This window comes from Lagopus leucura, unplaced genomic scaffold (assembly GCF_019238085.1).
Source record: "Lagopus leucura isolate 7727_CA_CO unplaced genomic scaffold, USGS_WTPT01 Super-Scaffold_100028, whole genome shotgun sequence".
Taxonomy (NCBI): domain Eukaryota; kingdom Metazoa; phylum Chordata; class Aves; order Galliformes; family Phasianidae; genus Lagopus; species Lagopus leucura.
Window position 1 is genome coordinate 253,638 of NW_024962279.1, and position 19,907 is coordinate 273,544.

Below are 19,907 nucleotides of genomic sequence, written 5' to 3' on the forward strand. Positions count from 1 at the left end.
CTATTTTCTGTGTGGAAAGCCTGCCTCGCTTTGGCACATCAGTATTCTGCTAGATCTACAGCTGCTAAAATTGTCATTGATCTTACTGAAGATGTTGACTTTCTGTTAATTTTCCCACGCAGAAACCTTCTGTAATTCATTTATTTAATTACAATAAGAGAGGCTTTTCCTTATTTTTCTTACCTCATATGGATCTGTTGGCATGCAGTCCTTAAAACAAAGGAATGAACTGGCACCATGCACAATAAATGCACTAGGAACTGAAAGGACATTTTGCTCATCCTCTCCCTAATAAAGACAAAACGTTCCCTGACTCTGATCTTGTCTCTTATGCCAATAAAAAGATGCACAGATCTTTAGATTTTGTTTTTCACAAAAGAATTCCTGACACTTGACTGACTTGTTGGCCTCGCTCAAGCAGTCTGTTCACGTTTCTTGCAATGGTCTCACTCTTGAAGTACCGTACTCAGAAATAAGAACTATCAGCAAAGCTTTCAATCTATAATATTCTCTACAACAAACTCCTTGTATTACAAAAGAATAGCTGGGACTGCGTGTTCTGCAGCCACTGACCACTACAGCAAAGCCTCTTCACACATTTTTCCTGATCTTGGATGATTTTCAAAGAGGGAATTTGAAAATTGAATTTGAGAAGTTTACTTTGAAATGTAGAAGAAACTTCTGATGTAAAAAGTAATTTTTTGCGATACTTGTAAATTTGTCTAAAATGAATATTTCATTTAGTAATTAAAAGCTTATCTTGTCTTTTTGCTTATCTTCCCCTTGTGATAAAAGGACATTTTTATTAAACTCTGAAATCCTTTGCTAGATTGACAAAACTTGTTTAAATTTATATCTATTTTTCATATATGACATTTGCATTCTTATGGACTTGAATGCTTTATTCAGGATTGTTTAATGTAGTTACACGTGCAGAAAGTTTAATTACCAGCTCTCTACGTGGTTGCAATATTACCCAGAGGGCTGCACTTCTTTCTTAATTAAAAATATTTGAGCTTAATAATTGAGAACTCTATTAAAACATGAATAAAACATTGCAAGCAACTAGATCCTTAAAATGTATTAAGCAGTTAGCAAATTGATTGCACTAAGAGTTGGTTAAACATTTGTTACTTTACCAGTCCTCTGCTTGAACAGATTAGAAGAGACTACTGTGAACACTCACTCCAATACCCATTTGCAAAAACTATTGTCTTGTATTTAATTCCTAAAACAAAGAACAGTGTTCTAAAATGGAAACAAATAATTTCATGCCCACAGCCAATGAAATTCTCCAGTGCTACTTCATGCAGTTGGCAATATTTTTCATTGATGTCTTTGGCTTCTGTCACTAATTTTGTTAACTTCCTAACTGATGAAAAATACTAACCCAGGAACTATGTCCTGTAGGACAAAGAGTACCTTGTGCTTGGATGGCTGCTCGTATCCAAAAGTCTTAAGGTCTCAATAATACTTTCACCTACATTATAGTATTTAATTCCCACTTTTGTTTCCTTCACAAAGGAATCCTGTCTCAAGACTCTTCACAGGAAAACATGTTCTGTTCTTACAAAATCTGCTAAGCAACTTGCACAGTATAGGAGGAGGTTCTTAGAACCCTTGGAGACTCAGAGGATGATGATACATAAAGCACAACCCTTACACCAGTACTGGAGAGACTAAATTCATTTAAAAAAACAAAACCAAAAAAAAAAAAACCAAAACACTGAAGTATCAGTGGCATGGCAATATCTGCATGTTAATACCAATGGTAGACTGAAAACTTGTACATATGCTTATCTAGATGCTCATCTTCAATGTGTTGCCCAGTTTGAATTGCTCTTGTTGGAACAGGCTGCCCAGGGAGTTGTGGAGTCAGCTCCAGTCCTTCCCTGGAGCTTTTCAGGAAATGTGTAGATGTTCCACCAAAGAACATCACTAAGTGAGCAGAATAAGGTGGTACTCAAAATGACTTTTTTCTTTCTAACACATAATTTCCAAAATGCAAGTTGCTGAATTACATCTATTGGTATCTACGAACCTCTGTGATTTCTGATAGTATTGATTTATACGCAACAAAACGTAGAAAACCAACCTTCAACAGACTGAGCTTGGTAAAGACTGTTATGATGAAGCCAGAATGTATCTGGATGGAAGATGTACTGTTTCTCATGTCAGGCAGTTGGTTGTATCTAATACAGCTTGTCTAAACAATCAAATTTAATTTCAAAGTAAAAACCACTTACGCAAGTCTGTGTTGTCACACACAAATTTTCTCTTGAGACTTTCTTGAGGGAGTTTTTGCTGACTGATGACTTTATTTGACCAGAAAGTCCCTCAGATTTTTCAATTTTTTCAGACACATCTGGAATGACTTTAAAGAATTCGGTTTTACTTCCAGTTGGAGAAAGAGAAAAAGTAGGCTTTAAGGTTCTCTGATTGCTGACTGGTTCTGTCTTTCGCCCAGCAGAACTCTGTGGTTTTGACACCATGCTTTCCTCGAGGTTTTGTTTGCTGCATCCCATGTTCTTCCAGTTTTCATTTCTCTGTGATATCCTCTTTAATGTGTTGTCTTTAAAAACTACTGAATCAGGCGTTCCTTGGCTGCTGCAGCTGATCTCAAGGTTCTCAGTACTCTGGATGAAGTCGCTGTTGTTGTCCTAAATTCAGGGAACAAAGTGAGTGATTTCCCCCTCGCTGTCACACAGTGCTGTTTTGCACAAAATATTTGACCTTAAGATTATAAAATGGCTCTTCAATTTCTAGTGCTTAATTTCAAATTGAAAAAGATTCTGAGAACCATCTGCTCTCCTGGCAACAACCCTGAGTACCCACAAGCACTTCTACATCTTAAGAGAACCACAGGAGAGAGAGGGAGACAGGATTATGCTTCTCAAAACATTAGCCCAGGTTTAGCATTCTGGTAACCTCTTAAACCTACATGTTATAGAATAATCAATTTCAAGAACATTTATAACGGATGTAAAACAGAAACCAAGCAAGAAGTCCATGATAACAATAACTTTCCATTGAATTATTAGTATTCTGTATTTTCACATTGCACCCACAACTTAAAAATACAAGGATTAATTCTGGCTGAGATCACTTTACTCATCTCTGGATGATAGCTGAGTATCACTGAAGAATTCTGGTGGTTAGTTTATTATCCTTACATTCACACTCACCAGTGTCTCTGCAAAACCTCCCATTAATTGTGTGTGATGTTCTCTCATGCTACATCTCAACAATTAACAGCAAATCCAGGCATATGGGAAATAAACACTAGACTTGCTTTGTTGTTGCCTCAGTGTTCTTATTCTCGCTTATTCTCATGGAAGAATGGATGAGAGAGGCCTTGCCTTCATCTGCTGCTTCTGTATCAGATGCTACCAGCCCAGATGTAAGATACTGCAAGATTCAGTAAGACGCCAAAGTATCTTTAATACACCTTTCACTGCTAAGGTCCAGTCCTACTGCGTGGTCCAAATTTGCTACTGACTGCTATGTGTCCAGGGTTGGATTCCACAAAATGTACATTCAAAAATTATTGGAAAAAGAATCTCTTTTTTTATTTATGAAATATTGCAACAGAGAATGGTTTGCAGATGTAATATGAACCTCCAATGCAATGCATTTTATAACACATTGAGTAAGAAAATACACATGGGGTGAGTAAGCATGGTGGATTCCTTGGAGTATCACTGTCTGTGGTTTGCAAAAAACAAAGGAACAGTGAGTGTACAGCACGTTTTCTCTGAAGGTATACTAATGTAACTATTTCTACACTATCTAAATTGTTGCACATTTTTTAGGCACGGTATGAAATGTACAGATAGGTGAAATGTCAGCAAATTTACAGACATTTTGTGTTGCTTTTGTTCTTTGAATTTTTGTTGGATCTGAAATGATACCCACTTCAGATGTTTGTAACAACAGGTCTGTTCCCCTCCTTTCCTTGAAACACACAACTCTATTTCCCTTCTCTACTTATCATATGTTATCACCAAATCTGTGCTGGAAACCCTTATTAAGTTAGGTTAATTTGAGGTGGAAGACTACTAAAGAAAGCACTGCATTTTTTCACGCTAGAGATAAATTGTTAACTTTGATTTATCTGAAATCTAAACCTCTCCCATCTTTCCATGTCTCTTTCAGCCATATTTAACAGATCATTCTAAAACCTGAATACATATTAAATCATGATGTTGTGCCAGAAACATAAATAAAGTTTGCTATGTTATCTACAGCACAGCATATGCATGTATGTATAGTGAAGATGAGAATGATTTCCCCGAGGAACCAGCACTTGCACTGATGCACTGTATTCCTAGGAAAAAACATGCAGATGGGCAGTTGGGCAATTGCTAGATACATAAAGCTGATTGCTCTTGCTGAGGTGTAATTTTAAGAAGATCATTCTAATCACTCTTGAGGGCCACCTAGGAGGAGCAGATGGGATATGGTCCCTTTGTATGCTGAGCTTTAACACTGAGGTATCAGACTGAAATTGCCCATCGGCTTTGGTAAGAGTGTATTATCTCAGTATATTACTCTTTTAATTGCATAAGGATGGAAAGTTTCTTTGCTGAAGGCTTCACAGCCAAAAGGGAGTTTGGCAGCAGTGGGCCTTGTGGGAACACCAGCCACAGTCACCAGGAAGAGATTTTATCCTTTACTGATTGACTCATAACTGAATAACAGCATTTAACTATTTCAGTGCCTCACTGATAAATGATTAAGGGAATTTATGAATACTTGCTGTTTTCAGCTTCCTTGCTGAAACATCTCCTTCCCAAAAGTTACATGAGAAGTACAATTCTAGCACAGTTGTTATGCATATCCTACAGCTTCCAGTGCATGCAGCATAGAGTCAATATGCACTTATTTGAAATTTATCCTGGTGCAAAACCAATGGCCCGTCTCTTGTATTTTACAACGGTTTTACTTTTTCATGGATTATATTGCTTTTCCACAGATTTAATCAAAAAGTACATAATTCTCCTTTGCAGCTCCACTAACTTCAAATGTACACTGTGATGAAACTGAGATTTGCTCTCTTTAAATGTAATTTTAGAACTGATGATAGAGTGATGCAAAACACAAGAAGAACTTTTGGAACTTTTGTACTTCTCTGCAATAGGAGATGCTTAAACTACAAAGGCATCCTATTTTGAAAATTATTTTCATCAGGAAATAAGTTTCACTTGTTTTTCAGGAGTAACAAAATTCATGCCCGTATGCAATTGTTTCATTGTAACTGGAGATATCTGTCTTGTCTTGTTTCGTTCAAGAGTACGTACCCATGTATGTTATACAGAAACACAACACGTCTGAATGTCAAAGAAAGCTCCAGTATACTTAAAGATAACGAAAGACAATTGTAGTATCAAGAACCAGTCACAATGTAGCTTACTTCAACATGTTAGATTAACATGCATTGTTAAAAAAATCATTGCAAGATTCACTCTAACTTAGGTAAGTAAATGCTTTGTCCTGTAAGCAAGATTTGGAAATACTTATGATTTTGCTAAAGAATTTGGGTAATTTTGCATACATATCTTAAATTGTGTTAAAAGCAGCTACTATTAAATCAATGATCTTATGTTTAACTATCATGGCTTTTCCAGGCTCCCATTTCCTGTATTTTCAGTGCCTGAAATAAAAGTGTCTTCAGCAATTTGAATATTAAATAAGTATTCAGAATATCAGTGTAATGCTAGTCAGCTTTATAGCAAAAAGCAACAAAGAACACATCTGTACAGGGAAGAGGATGAACATGGACAAAACAAGTCAGCTAAGTAATTTGTTGGTTCAGTGACTTCTTTAGGATGGTAGAATGGCCTAACTATCAATTATTAACGTAGTAGTTAGATAATCAGCATGCTGTAGGTCTGTTTGCCACAATTCTGATGCTTTTTTTTTAATGTAATGTATCTCCGGATGCAATATTGACTCTATTAATGCAGTTTGCATCCCAAGACTGTGAATGGAACAGTCTATGCTCTATTCTACCTCTGGCACATGGTCCAAGAAAGTTTTAAGTTAGTATAGCAGTGTAAATCTTTGTAGGCAAGATAGGAATACTCTTTCAGTCTCTCTTGCATCAGCCTTATAAATGATCATTAATGTTGTGCCACAGTGTTCTTCCTGTGCTGTCAAGGCAGGAGTGTTTGGTCACTGCCTTTATCTTTCTGCACTTGGCACTGAATCTCTGGGGCAGGATGACAGTATGGCAGGACATTACAGATAACATGCAATGATGTGAGATTTATAGCTTCTTGTGAGGAACAATAGATCTTTCGCAGTGCTGGGTAAGGTAAAGACCCAAGAACACCACACACTGCTTCACATTTGTCACTGGGCCTTGTCTATCCATCAAGGACCTCATGCTTTCCTGCATTACTGCTGATGTTATACAGCGTGTGGGCTTTTTCATATCCCAGGACAGAAAGCTTCCTGTGATGGATGATGGCATCTGTTAATATCAGAACAGAAAAGCAATGAGTGCTTTGAATGTTTAGGATTTTTAAATGGGAGAGAAGCTCATCAAGGACATAGCTCTGTTGCAACTCTGTTTGTTTTCCAGCAAATGAATCCACTAGCAATAGAAGCAACCCAACAATGTGCCAGCCACCTGGTGACAGCCTCAGTCTGGTCTGCTGAAGCATTAACAGACTGCCAGATGAACTGAGGCCTAGAGCTTTTAGTGAGGCACGTCACAAAAATAAGCCACTGATTGTTTACATGAGGATAACTGACAAAGAAATTATCTGAAATCCAAACAGTAACAGTTCTGTATTTTCGGTATGTTATCACATACACAATACTGTTTGTGAATTACTAGCCTGCCTAAAACTGATCTAACTCTGAAATTGTGAAACCTTGTTGAAATAACAAAGCCTCACAGGCTTAAGTGCTGCAGATAGTGGGGAAACCCACAAAATCATAGGAAAAAAACTTGATAAAAATGTTATCTGTTGTAATTAGCATCAGGAAGCTAGATTCCCAGAACCGAAGAGTATTTCTGTTTTGTGTGTCCTAGCATTAGGCATCTTGGTTGTATTTTACTCCTTAGCTATAAGGAAGAGATTGGAATGCTGGGAAAAAGATTTTGTAATTAAAAATGAAATGCACCAGAATGTGTGACAAAGCTGGTGAGCACAACAGTCTCTGCTTACAGTTCCAAAAGGCACAATGAAGCCTTATTTACTCATTCAAGCATAACAAACATGTCTTGCCAAAATCTGTGATGCAGGCTTCCTTAAATTCTGTTATAAGGATGCTCAAAGAATGCTCACATCTCTGTACTGGCATAAGGGTTGACAGAGACTTAAGTTTCTTTTGTCCTCTTGTTACAGAAGGAATTCCTTCATTTTCACCCCTGTATTCAGTTAAATACAGCAACCCGACAGAGACAAATCTACTTAAAGGTACATGGGGAAAAGATGATTTATCTTCCCTGTCTACCTGGCAGACAGAATCTCAACTTAGGAGTTTTAGGACAAAGGCTATTTTATCACGAATTGCACCTACAAAGTGGCCTACCTCTTCACTACTGTCAGTTCCTTGAAAGTTATCTTCAGTTTGGGTTTCCCCCTGGATGTGGTTACTGTCTTGCTTCAAATCCAGAGGGAAAATACAGTGTTCTGGTGATATATTTGGGGATTTCCCATGAGGAGCTGATCGAGGTCTTGATGAAAATGTGAAAATCTCTTTATGATTCATGTTGTGATCACCCATTTCATTGTCCTGATGTTCAGTAGAGGTGATCTCCGGTGAGGTTACATCACAGCAAGCTGAATCTTGAGTGGCTGCGTGCTGCTTGCTCCCATCCAACTGCATGTTCTCAGTGAAACTTTCTGGAAACACCCATTCGTCTGAAATGCAAAATATTTACTGCAATGTAAAACATATAAACTACACTTTATACTGATCACTCTCTTTTCTCATCGGGAAAAATAAGGTTTTTTTTTAATGCAGATGTTCTGATGTATACATTTGGAAGAGTGATGAAGGTGCACTGACAGAGATCAGGCTGTTTTCTAGGGAGGCGAGCTCAACCAAAACATTTCCTGATCAAAGCTCAAAAAATGCACAGGACACAACACATGACATGCAAACTTGTAATTTTCAGAGCTGAAACTATTTAGCTGTTAATTATTAAAATTGGCAATTGATCTTTTTCTATAGGCTTATTTTTGTGGCTGACGTTTTCCTTTCAAAAACCACACATACTTGGTGGAAAGTTCATCATATTGCAATCTGCTGCTTCTTTATTATTGAATTTCTACACTTTCTTTTATGTCTAGAACCTATGGTTTAAATCTCAATTTCAAACTATAGCTCTATTGGAAAAACAGCATGACATGAAAAATGTATGAAGATATCTGTTTCACCAAGTTTCCCTGAACACTGACTGTACTAATCTGCCAATTTTGAAACAAACAATAAACTACAGAAATGGATTTAAAGATTGAGTGCACCAGACAAACACGAAAAGACCATTTTTACATTCTCATTGTTAAGTTATATTTTACTGTTTGGAATGATGACATCGAAAAAAAATGTCAATTTGATTGATTAAAACCAATCTCAAATAGCATCTGAGAAAAGGAGAACTGCTCAAGTATGCAATACTCCCTTATCTTCATTAAAGGTAGCGTGGTGTGGATTATTCACTAGATTTGGAAACTTTCTGGCTCCATAAAACAAAGTTACCAACCATATTAAAAAAAAAAGCCCTCAATAAAAAATACTAAAAACCTAATAATAAAGTAGCACTGCAATAATAAAATGCCTGCTGTCACAGAGCAGAGTAAATTTACTATGGAATTTGATTCTCAGTTTTGTTAGAAATAGTTATTACTCTAGGCAGATTCAGCTTTGGGAAAAAAAAAATTGAACTAAATGAAAGCAGAAGAAAGAGAAAAATGAGAATGCTGGCAGGAATGCCTGCCTTCTTACTATGCTGCTCTGATTCTTCCAGTTTACTGAACACAGCCAGTGAAGCTATTGAACTGCGCTTAGCATCCTACACAGCAGTTTGTACCAGGTGAAAAGCAGGGACGTAACACATCTTGTGTATTCATGGCTGGCACCTTGTGCCAGGGGAGAACATTTCTCAGTCTCTAAATGAAGAGCCCCTGTTGTCAGAAGCCTCAAGGCTTTTCATGCCTCATACTGTACAATACCAACTGCATTTTGTAAATATACAGACATCACTTTTAAACTGTAGGGGACTCTAAGAGTTGCAAGCTGAACGTGTAAATAATGCCATTTGTTTTAAGTCTCAAGAAATGAGTGATGCTATTCATAGCTCTTAAGAAGTACCTTTTTTGTGTAAATCCAATGGCCTTTTGTTTTGATCAATAACTACAGGTTTGCCAAAGGATAGGAGAGCAGGGTTCTCTCTTTGATCACTTAATATTGTGTCACACTCACCTGAAAACATATCTTAATTAGCCAGGTAATTGGATTTACATGTAAAAAGCTGCATGCAGATACAACTGAAACCGCAAGAGAAAACTTTAAGTCTGGAAGGTTTTCAAATGACATTTTACACGAGGTATTGAGTTCAGCAACTTCAGTAACCTGTAATCACTGTGCCATTTTGTTAATGGTCTACAAGAGAAAGATATGGAGAGTTTTCGACCAAACCAAATCCTATTATCTCTCAACCACAAACTATACTGCAATTTCTTTTATACTCAGCATTTACATGTCAATTGTGATGAACAATTTGGAGCATCTTCTTAGCAAAATATGTAAATTGCTATGTAATCACAACACTGCAGCAAACACGATAAATGCAAGAATGATCACCTAAACATCTAATTAGTTCTTCCACACAGTCAGACTTATGGTAAAGCTTCTAATTGCAGCCTAACATTTTAATGAAGGTTTCAACATTGCATATTTAAGATTGACAAACTATAAACAATACTTACTCTTCTTTTTTTCTTGCTAAAATATAATTTACCTTTATAAAGGTACTGTGTACCTGCTAATGGAACGTTTGTTGATTTGAGCTCTGTGATAAATCTAGAAGATACAGTAAATAATAGTGACCAATCTCTAAAGAAATAACAATAACTACCTATGAAGGTTCTCCACTCATGAAACTTAAGGTAATATTTAGTCAAGCCAGTGGCACAAGTGTAGTGCTGTCCCAGGGTGACCAAAGCTGACGGCTGCACAGGGTTTAAGAACACTAAGCGTCTGGTTATAAGAAAAGAGTTGTATATGACAGATTCTTGTTGCTACAATTTGTTTTGTATAAAAGGAGAATCAAAAATCATACATGCTTTGCTCCTGTTTAGGGAATGAGGCTTTGTGCCAATGAATTGCCATGATGTAAGTACGTATGCACACATCAGAAGTGTGAGCACTCTGCTTTTGGCTGAGTCAGTGCTCTTGAACCAAGCCTGTGGATGTTTGCTATTGGGCAAGATCAGTTGCCGGGAGTTTCTTGACTTGAACATGAACTTGAACATGAAAATCTGTTCTTCCATTCTCAGAGGTTTTCTGAGTCTGAATTGCAGAGTCTGAAATACAAGCCAGATGTATCAAATACCTGTGAACATGTATGCTTTTCCTACTTGAGGTATGGAAGAACAGCATACAGGGCATTGCTCTGGGATACAAACATGAGGTTTATGGGATTACAATCCTGACAGTGTGCAGGAACAACTGCAATACAAGTTATCGCAGTAACCGTTGTTTCTTTGCTTTTATTAGTATTAGGAATTCAATGTGAATGCAAACGATAAATGGTTGGTAAGGATGAGTTAGGAGTGGTTTTTTTTCTTTTTTCTCATCTGATAATGTCAGCATATGTTTTACTTTCTTTTGTAAAGGATTTGTACAGTATTTTATGCAAATGTTGTATGGTGTAATTTTATTTAACATTAGTAGGGCCCTCATATTTTGTGTCATGCTTTTTTCCCCTTTCTCTGTGAACTTTTCCTCAAAGAATGCCTACCATTTTTCCACTGTCATCTCTTGAGAAGTTCAGAACAGGGGATAGCAGATTTTTTTTAATGAATGATTTGCCTATGGGAAGTTCATCAGAACACATTCATCCAGAAATAATAAGAAAAAAGTAAACATTCAATGTTTGGGGTCTTTAGTGTTAAATTTAATAGAGATTTAAAGAAAAAAAATATTTTTAGTTCTTTCCCTTTAATAAAGAAAGCATGGAATTTTTCATCCATTCATGCACTGGTACTCTGCTTAATCCTACAAATCTTTATCAGTGCTCAGAAGCACTTTTGTTGCAGGGTATTTGATTTCCATAATCCCTACAGCACATACATTTTTATTTTATGTGAACTGCTTCTGAGGCCTTTGAAATTTACAACAAATAGTCCTCTGACCCACACAGAACTGAGATGTAAAATAACATAAAATTAGCAACATACCAGTGGTTATCTCCCATGTGTTTTTGTCTGCATTTTTTAGACATAATCTTCTATGACTGTTCTTGTCTGTTGATGGATCTTGAAGTGAGGGTAGCTGAAAATCTGTTCTTCCATTCTCAGAGGTATTCTGAGTCTGAATTGCAGAATCTGAAATACAAGCCAGATGTATCAAATACCTGTGAACACGTATGCTTTTCCTACTTGAGGTATGGAAGAACAGCATACAGGGCATTGCTCTGGGATACAAATATGTTCTGAACAGCACGGGAATTTGTGGGGCAGCAGGAATATGACAGACAAAGTCAAAATTTAGCACTGTGTACAGAAGGGCAAAATACAGAAGTACACAAAACAGTCTTGCAAAACCTGCAAAGTTATCAAGAATCACTGCACTAGCCCCTTACATGCACAGCATGAGGTAGACAGGAATATGTTTACCCTGCAGCTATTGTCAGCAGGTGGTGGTCCTTGGTTCAAAATGCTTACAAAACCGTCAGAGAACGAGCATTTTTTCAAGATCATATAGGAGAATAAGCCGTATTTCTCATAAATGTATTCAGTAATTAACTGGGTAGTAAAGGATTAGTAAATGAGAATTAAGTCTTACACTCTGAAGTCGGAATCCTGAAAAAAATTTGGCCATTTGTGAGTTCATTACAGATTGTTCCCTTTAGACTCTTACCATTTTGATGAACATCTTTAGCTGCTTGGTGAGTATTTCTTTTATCTCCTTGACCTAAAGAATCAGTGCATGGTGAGAACGACACCTCCGGTCTCTCAGTGTTTTGTAGGGATTCACTTCTTTTTCCTGAACTTTGAAGTTGGTGTGACCTATTACTTTTGCTACCCACAGTCTTCGTTACCTTGAAAGACACCATCATCAGAAAAAATTATTGACACACATGCATACATATGATGTAGCCTCACATCAATTCTGAAATATGTTTTGGGTGTAAGTCTCCTCCTTCTTACTGGTCAATCTCTTCTTTGGTAGAAGAGGAAAAGTTGCAATGTAAGCCTTCTTACCTCTGCAGATACCCTTGTGCAGACTCTTCTGTTTGAAGATGGAGGTGGTCCAAGGATCTTTGATCCAAATGCAATATGTGACACATCCTGAGTTTTACTGCTGTTCCTATTGCCTTGTCTTCTATTAACCAAACGAGCTAAGTAAAGAACAATCAGTTTTAAAAATATATTACAGTACTTAGGATAAATATTAATAACTTTAAAATCAACAGAAATGAAAGAGTTATCAGTCCTAGACATACACAAAAATTATGTTCTTTACAGCACAATCCCCAGGAATTAGTATTCCTTAGTATAAGTAAGATAGTGTACTCAAAGTTCACTATCTTTTTACTTTAAGCAAATAAGCATTTTATGGAAGAGTGTCAACATACAAGCAAGAAAGTTTTGGTCCATTATACAGACATATTTCTAATCTCCTTGCTTTAAAGTTCTGTTTAAAAAGAGGCTACATTGAAACACACAAGAAAACTTAAATGATTTCTGTAGAAATTGAATGGAAATCTAACCTGTAGCAGTAAGAAAAAACAGCTCTAATAAATAAATAATAGTCCTTATTGATATTTTTTACTATTTAAAAGATTTCTGCTATAATTTTTTCAAGGAAAGAAAATGCCAACTGCTCTGCAAAATAAAAAATGATTGTCAGTGGATTCTTCTTCCCAGAGCTGCTAAATAAATTAGTGTAACCTCACATTAATTTAGAATTAAAACTTGCAATGTGTGAAGGCTTTTTTCTTGCTACAACTTTAAGTGTTAAATTACTACCTTCCTTTTGAGATGAGACATCTTCAAGAAGCAAAGAGAAATCAAGTAGAAACACATTTTGTAGATTTTCTGAAGCCTTTTTATAGAATTGATTAATATTCATTCTAGATAAGTTCTACTTCCATTGCCAACACAGAAATGAAAAAAAGATCACGCATTAATCACCAAATATTGTAGATTACTGTGCTAATAAGCACAAAAGAAGCCACTTTCTGCCATTAGCTTTTTCCTTTGTTTGTGATGTGACATTTGGTTCCTGCTAACAGCTGCCATCTCACAAGATTAGATGACCCAACATCAATTTCTTTAATTTGCTGACTACCTTGGGATGTTGTTAGCTCCAATTATAAAATCTGATTTGCATGAAAATTTCTGTTTATGAACACATTAATTGACTGCAATTAATTACCTACATCAACACATAACAGTGTGTTGATGGCATAATGAAATAATATGTGTAATTAAAAGTGGATGAGACTAAAAATAATTTGGTCTTTTGAATATCAAATAAACAAAATGTTTAGTGGCTAAAAAACCCATCCTCCAACTGAAATTTCCTTAAACATACCAAAGCTTCCATTTTCAAGCAAGCTTGGTGTGTGAACTTTGAAATGCACATCTGGAAGTACATGTCATGTTTGTAAGATGAGGTTAGAAATAAACGTTAATCTTTAAGCTAAAGCCATTTCATTTGTTTCATTTTCACATAGGCCAGAGATGTTGAGGTTTCTAGCTTCAAACAAACTTTTTGCTGCTAGTGGTTTGGATACATCACTCACACTATTGTACTTAATAAGTTGAATTTAAGAGTCGTTACATTTTATTTGAAGACAATAAAAAAATATAACGTGCTTTTTCAGCAAACATCTGTTATCTGTATGCATGCTGTGTGGACCCCATTCACAGTATTTTAAAACAACAGAATACCTGTTTCTTGCATTGTTACTGGAGAACTCCTGCATTTTATTTCTGGCTTGTGAATTTTAGCCAAGTTCAGCAGTTGTGTAACTTGTGGCACGTCTGTATTTAGCTGGCAGGATCGAGGCATAACACCTGTGGGCTCACCTGGTGTAAATGGCACAAGGCACGTATCTAGAATAAAAAAAATTGTCTTCACTCTCAGGTGACACTGGCATAAAATTGGCTTTACATGTCTAGGTAATTAGATAACATATATTGTAGATTACCATCATTTGTAGCATTTGCTACAATTCTTAATTTTGAAGAGAATTAACATCTTAATTTTTAAGATGGTATTGTTTATGATTTTAGCCAAAGAATACCACCAATGGCTAGAATAGCCAAGTGAAACAATTTTTTTGATTTGTCAATGAACAAGTAAAACAGAGACACAAAATACATTTTGTTAACATTTTATTACAATTATAGTTTTCATTCTAATTGTGATATGCTGATTTTTAGACAAACTGAACTTCTGAAAATGGCAGTGGTATCACAGAATCACAGAATCATAGGGGTTGGAAGGCACCTCCAGAGATCAGTGGTACTGGAGTAGCAAATAGCAAAGTCCTGCACATGCAAATGAAAAATTGGACAAGACTTAATTCCAAACTTTGTATACACAATTCTACACTAAACCAAAAAGCTGCCAACCTATTTCTTCTTGTGACAGCAGGTACTGGTAGAACGTGATCTTACTGCTTTCCCTTTGATAACCAATATAAACTGAGTTTATGAAAGTTGTTCTGTACAAAATAACATTTTCAGAGTCAGAACCCTTCCTGAAGTACTGATGCAAATTCTTACAAGTTCCTGTGAGACGAGACTGTAATAAGCTAAAGAATGTTAGCCAGTTTTCCTGGAATAGGAGGAAAGTACAACTCCAAAACTAAACACAAATAATGGGTCAAGAATTGAGTATCTGATAGAAAAAAATCAGCTGTCTCGTGTCACATTACAGTAGTGGTCATACTTATGTAGCCAAGATGAGTATTAACTGCTATTTTTTCACCAAGCCCATATATTATTTACTACAGTGAGACAATACATAGTAATAAAAAAACACGTGTAACCTTCGAATTACATGGAAGTCGGAAATGAGGTGTATATCAAGCTTATATACCTCAATACCACAGGGCAAAGGAGATTAATTCTTCTTCCCTCTCCATTTCAATGATCTCATTCAAAAATACTTTCTTAGTATATGTGGTTTCTCCTTTCTACTTGCTATCATTGTAAGAATACAGTACGCAGCATATACCAGTACTGCAGAAGAGCAACACGTTAACCTTGAGAACACTACTCCCACCACTGAGGAGGTCAAAGCAAAGAGCTCAACCCTCACCACAAGTTACACCATCACTGCACTCAGAGCTGAACTGTCCCAGCCATCTGATAGGAAAAAAAAGCTTTGTCAATTCATTAACTGAAAAGTAATTAATAACAAAAAAAACACTTTTATTGTTTTTCTGTAATTGAGTATGAAGAATCGTGCTATTTTTATGCAGCCAAACCTTGAGCTGAAACCTGATTTGAAGCCTTGCCTACAGAAGGAAATTCATAAGCACACAGAAAATACTAATGCCCACCAGCTGTGTAATAATCATAGAAATGATAATCCAGTAATTAAAAGTGCAATATTTTACCATGCATACAGTTCATTAAAGCTGTCTACTCATTATGTTAACTATGTTTTGGAATTCTGGAACTCATTTAGACCGTTTATGTTCACTTCAAAATCTGTTTAGAATGGACAAGAGAAAAAAAATGTGCTGATGGAGTTAAATTAAATTAAAGCCAGCGCTGCCTCTCAGTGCAGCTTCTGCTGAGAATTTAGTGAGTTTTCTCTGTAGTCATTTAGTGAATTAATATTTTTTCCAAGCTCACAAACAAACAAAAAAATGGGAGCAATCACAATGATTACCTACTCTCCCTTCCTGGTTTAGGTCTTCCAAATGCAAGACACATTTTGTTACACTGACAGTCCTGCTAAACATCTCTCCTTCAGAAACCAGAGCCCTTTGCTTCTGGAGTTTCCTTTGAAATATACAAAATATGTGAAACTGCATTTCTGAATGCTGAACTAGACCTATTTTCTTCTAAAATAAATAATGTCAGTTGTGCTTTTTCAGTTTCTCATCTATTACTGCAAATTCCAGTGATGAATGAAGTTCTCTTCCTTGGAAAAAAAAAAAGATACAGCATTATGATCCCACTAACCTACTTTGGAGACCAGTATCCTCTGAGCACTGTCTTGCTCCATTACAAATACAATCTTTAATTTTTCAGTCCACCACCACTATTATTTTCCCAATGAACAAGGATACTTCAGGATAAAAGAACTAAGGATCACAGACAGGTATTCACGATAGTTTGACACGATGCTGTTTTGTTCAAGTTTTGTCTTGGATTATTTAAAAAGAAATCCTTCAGCAGCAGTGAAACTGTGCAACAAAGAAAACCAGCAGTAGCCAAATGCTCTTTTCAGACACCCTCTTCTTGGCCCAAACTTTGCCTTCTATCAGAGTAAGACACTGTTGGAAAAAAATGCTCTCTACTTCATAAATCTTGTCAGAATTCCTTCAATAAGATGCTTTTAATGAAGTTGATGCTTAAGCAGAGGAACATTCATATATTTGTCACCTGAAGTCCAACATGAACAGATTGAATACACTGCCCCGTCCCTTTAATTTTCAGGTAGTCAGATAATTTTTCAAACTGTAAATCTGAAGACCAGGAAGCTTTTGATTTTATAATATAAACAGTTATGATTAAGACTAGAAAGCAATTATAACACACCATTTTCTTCAGCTGTATCTTGAGGCTTGGATTTTAACGTGAAGATCTTCCTCAGCTTACAGTTAGCTGAAATAATAATTCCATCCAAGGACTGGAAGATGGCTCCTCTGAATATTTCACTGGTGAATGCTACCAGGTCAATACACAAGTTGCACCACTAGAAAGAAGCAGCAAAATTATTGAATAAAACCCGAACACTTATCACTGCAGAAGTGTATCAGTGTACAGATCTCAGTAAATGAAGCCTTTGTGGAGTATTAGATCCTTGCAGGCTGTGACCCACAGTGCATAACATTTTGATATTTAAAAAGATGTTTCTGTGCTTGCAACAACTATTGATGTAAGTAATTCACTACATACGACCTAAGGACTGCCAGTTAAAGTGAGCTCAGTTCCCTACCACACCCACAACACATTTTGCAGATATTTCAAAATAAGCAACTGGTGAGGAAAATGTTTAATGACCATTTTCCACTTGCATATTGTTGGTTTTTATAATACAGAAATGAGTAGCTACAGTATCTATCTGGATATGGACCACAATAAAATTCAGTATATTCCTAGGAAAAAGGTTTTGCATAAAGCAAATAATACTAAAAAGAGAACTAACAAAATATGTCTTCTTGTGGCTTTGTGTCTTCCAGATAGAGCCTGAGATGTTTAAGAAGAGCTATGCTCACCTGTGTTTCTAACAGCTCTTCTAAAGAGGTATTCAAGACTCAAGTTCTTACAAGGTTATATGGTAACCTCCCAGGTTTTCTATCCTGACAGGCATTATCATGTGCCCTGGCTGGGTATGGGAGAAAACAATAGGGAGAATGTGACAGCTACTGTTTTATTTTCAACAGGCTGATATATAGTGTTTTATATATTCTAGAAACTGGAGAAACCTGGAGCACATGAAAGTAGTCATCAACTATAATTGACAGCTGCAGCTCCAGCATATGTTATAAAAGGTCACTACAGGAAAAGGTACGTGTGAACAGGAGCACTATAAAGAAGAATGAGACATGGCCACAGGCAGAACAGACAGTAAAAGTGACAGATAAACACAACACAAACAGTATCAATCTTGGAGAACAGTATTAAGTGGCTCTCATACCATCCAGTAGGTGGGACACACACATATTGTGCATCAATTGCGCTCTGACGCAAACAGTAATTTCAACAGGTCTGTAGACTTATATAAAATCCTTCTGATAAAAAAGTTCTGCTCAACCACAGTTAAAGGAACACTCCCCAAATACCTACTATTTTGCGCCTGATCATAAACAGAGGAATTTTTGCATGCAGAGGGGTTACAGACAACTCCTTGTGGACTGTTGATAAATATAATCTTCTTTTAATATTTCCTAAATCAGTTATCCTGCAAAATAAAAGCAGGAGAGAACAGGATGGATCTTTGTCAATTCAATAACGCAGTATCTTTAGCAATCACAAAAAAAACCCTATTCTTATGCAGAACCTTTGTGTCAGTGATAGCAAATAGAGAATTTAAGAATTCCTTTCTACAAGATGAGTAATGAGATTTCTTTCTCAAATTCAACCTTGGTGGTGATATTCCTGCACATATAAAATCACTTTACATGCTAATTTTATTTCAACAGTCTACACTCTTTCCTAGATTTCCATAGCTCTTTAGACTATGAAAGAATTCAATTTGTTTGAAGTGAGAACCCAGCAGCCTTTAATAATCACACTTGTTTCTTCCCCTTAAGCTTGTGTTATCTTGGGATACACTGTCACCTTCTAACTAGAAAAACATTATTTGCTTTCCTTTCCTGAAAAGAGCCCCTGTCATTCTTAAACATAAGACCGTCTGCTCATTTCACTTTCTGACACACACCTTCGTGTACAACATAATACAGAAGTGCATTGTTCACTATTCAGGTCGTCTCACAATGACACTAAGGACACTGAATTGAACACCTGTAATAGATTTAGACCACAGCCATGATCACAAACACTAGGTTTGCATTCAACTGATAAAGAGACTGCTTACGTTCTGCTTTATTCAAGTCCTGAGAGCAGCAGAACGTTGATATGGCCCACAACACCACTCTATGATACTGAATAACAGACCTTAAAGGCTGCAGTCTCTGTGGGGAAATCACGATAAATTTTCTTGTATTTCTGAACAACCCCATTTCTAACAGATGGGTATTTCTCTATAATTAGCAGCCCCTCTGAGAAGGTGACAAATAATTACTGTAAACAACTTTCTGTCACTATTATTTTTTTAAAAAGTAATTACTCATAAATAATTATGATTTAAATTCTGGGCTTGTGAGACTTTAAATTGAAATTGTGAGAGTACCCTGTAGATTACTTCTTTTTTCTTTTTTAAACAAAAATATTTTTAATTAGTAAGGACTACCTGCTGCTGAACTAATGAAATGCTGTCACCCAAAATTTCCTGATAAACATTCTGATATGTTCTCAGGATTCCTGGGGTCAAATGAGAAAGGCATCCACTCTGCTGCGTTACATTTTACATCTATTTTTGGCAATTCAAGACTTCAACAAGGAGATCATTCAGTACAAGACAATTGCAATTAAGTGAGTACCAAAGGGTTCAACTAGATAAAAACATAGAAGTTCCTTCTATTTTCCCACTAATGTTGTGAACATCACACAAAGTAAAAGAGGTCCAGAGGCCTTCCAGAACTTGCTGGATCTTTGCTCTCCCATTCTGATTTATTCATCCTCATAAGACTGGTTGGTGAATCAAAACAGAACTGAAGAGTCTACTAGCAGTTTCTTTTGAGAGATCAGTAGTTCCACAAATAAACTGAATGCATCTTGAAGAAAGAAATATCATTTCTGTGCCAGAGTACAGCATTACGTCCTCAGCACTGCCATCAACAGGAGATTTCAGTATCAGCTGCATGTATATTTATGAATGGATGAATGATACCATCAAGCTCTTGAAAA

The 19,907-nt window shown here is 36.3% G+C and overlaps 1 protein-coding gene across 3 annotated transcripts in view; it reads right to left on the reverse strand.

Annotated features, from left to right (window-relative positions):
* CFAP20DC (CFAP20 domain containing) overlaps positions 1 to 19,907 on the reverse strand; it is a 61,666-nt gene that overhangs the window by 22,486 nt on the left and 19,273 nt on the right. For all 3 annotated transcript variants that reach the window (XM_042880875.1, XM_042880876.1, XM_042880877.1), the window contains exons 6-13: positions 18,225 to 18,339; positions 16,974 to 17,130; positions 14,142 to 14,306; positions 12,447 to 12,583; positions 12,103 to 12,283; positions 11,421 to 11,567; positions 7,546 to 7,877; positions 2,247 to 2,660 (exon numbers count right to left, since the gene is read on the reverse strand). In XM_042880875.1, the coding sequence (XP_042736809.1) occupies positions 2,247 to 2,660; positions 7,546 to 7,877; positions 11,421 to 11,567; positions 12,103 to 12,283; positions 12,447 to 12,583; positions 14,142 to 14,306; positions 16,974 to 17,130; positions 18,225 to 18,339 (1,648 nt within the window). The remainder of the gene's footprint in view (positions 1 to 2,246; positions 2,661 to 7,545; positions 7,878 to 11,420; positions 11,568 to 12,102; positions 12,284 to 12,446; positions 12,584 to 14,141; positions 14,307 to 16,973; positions 17,131 to 18,224; positions 18,340 to 19,907) is intronic.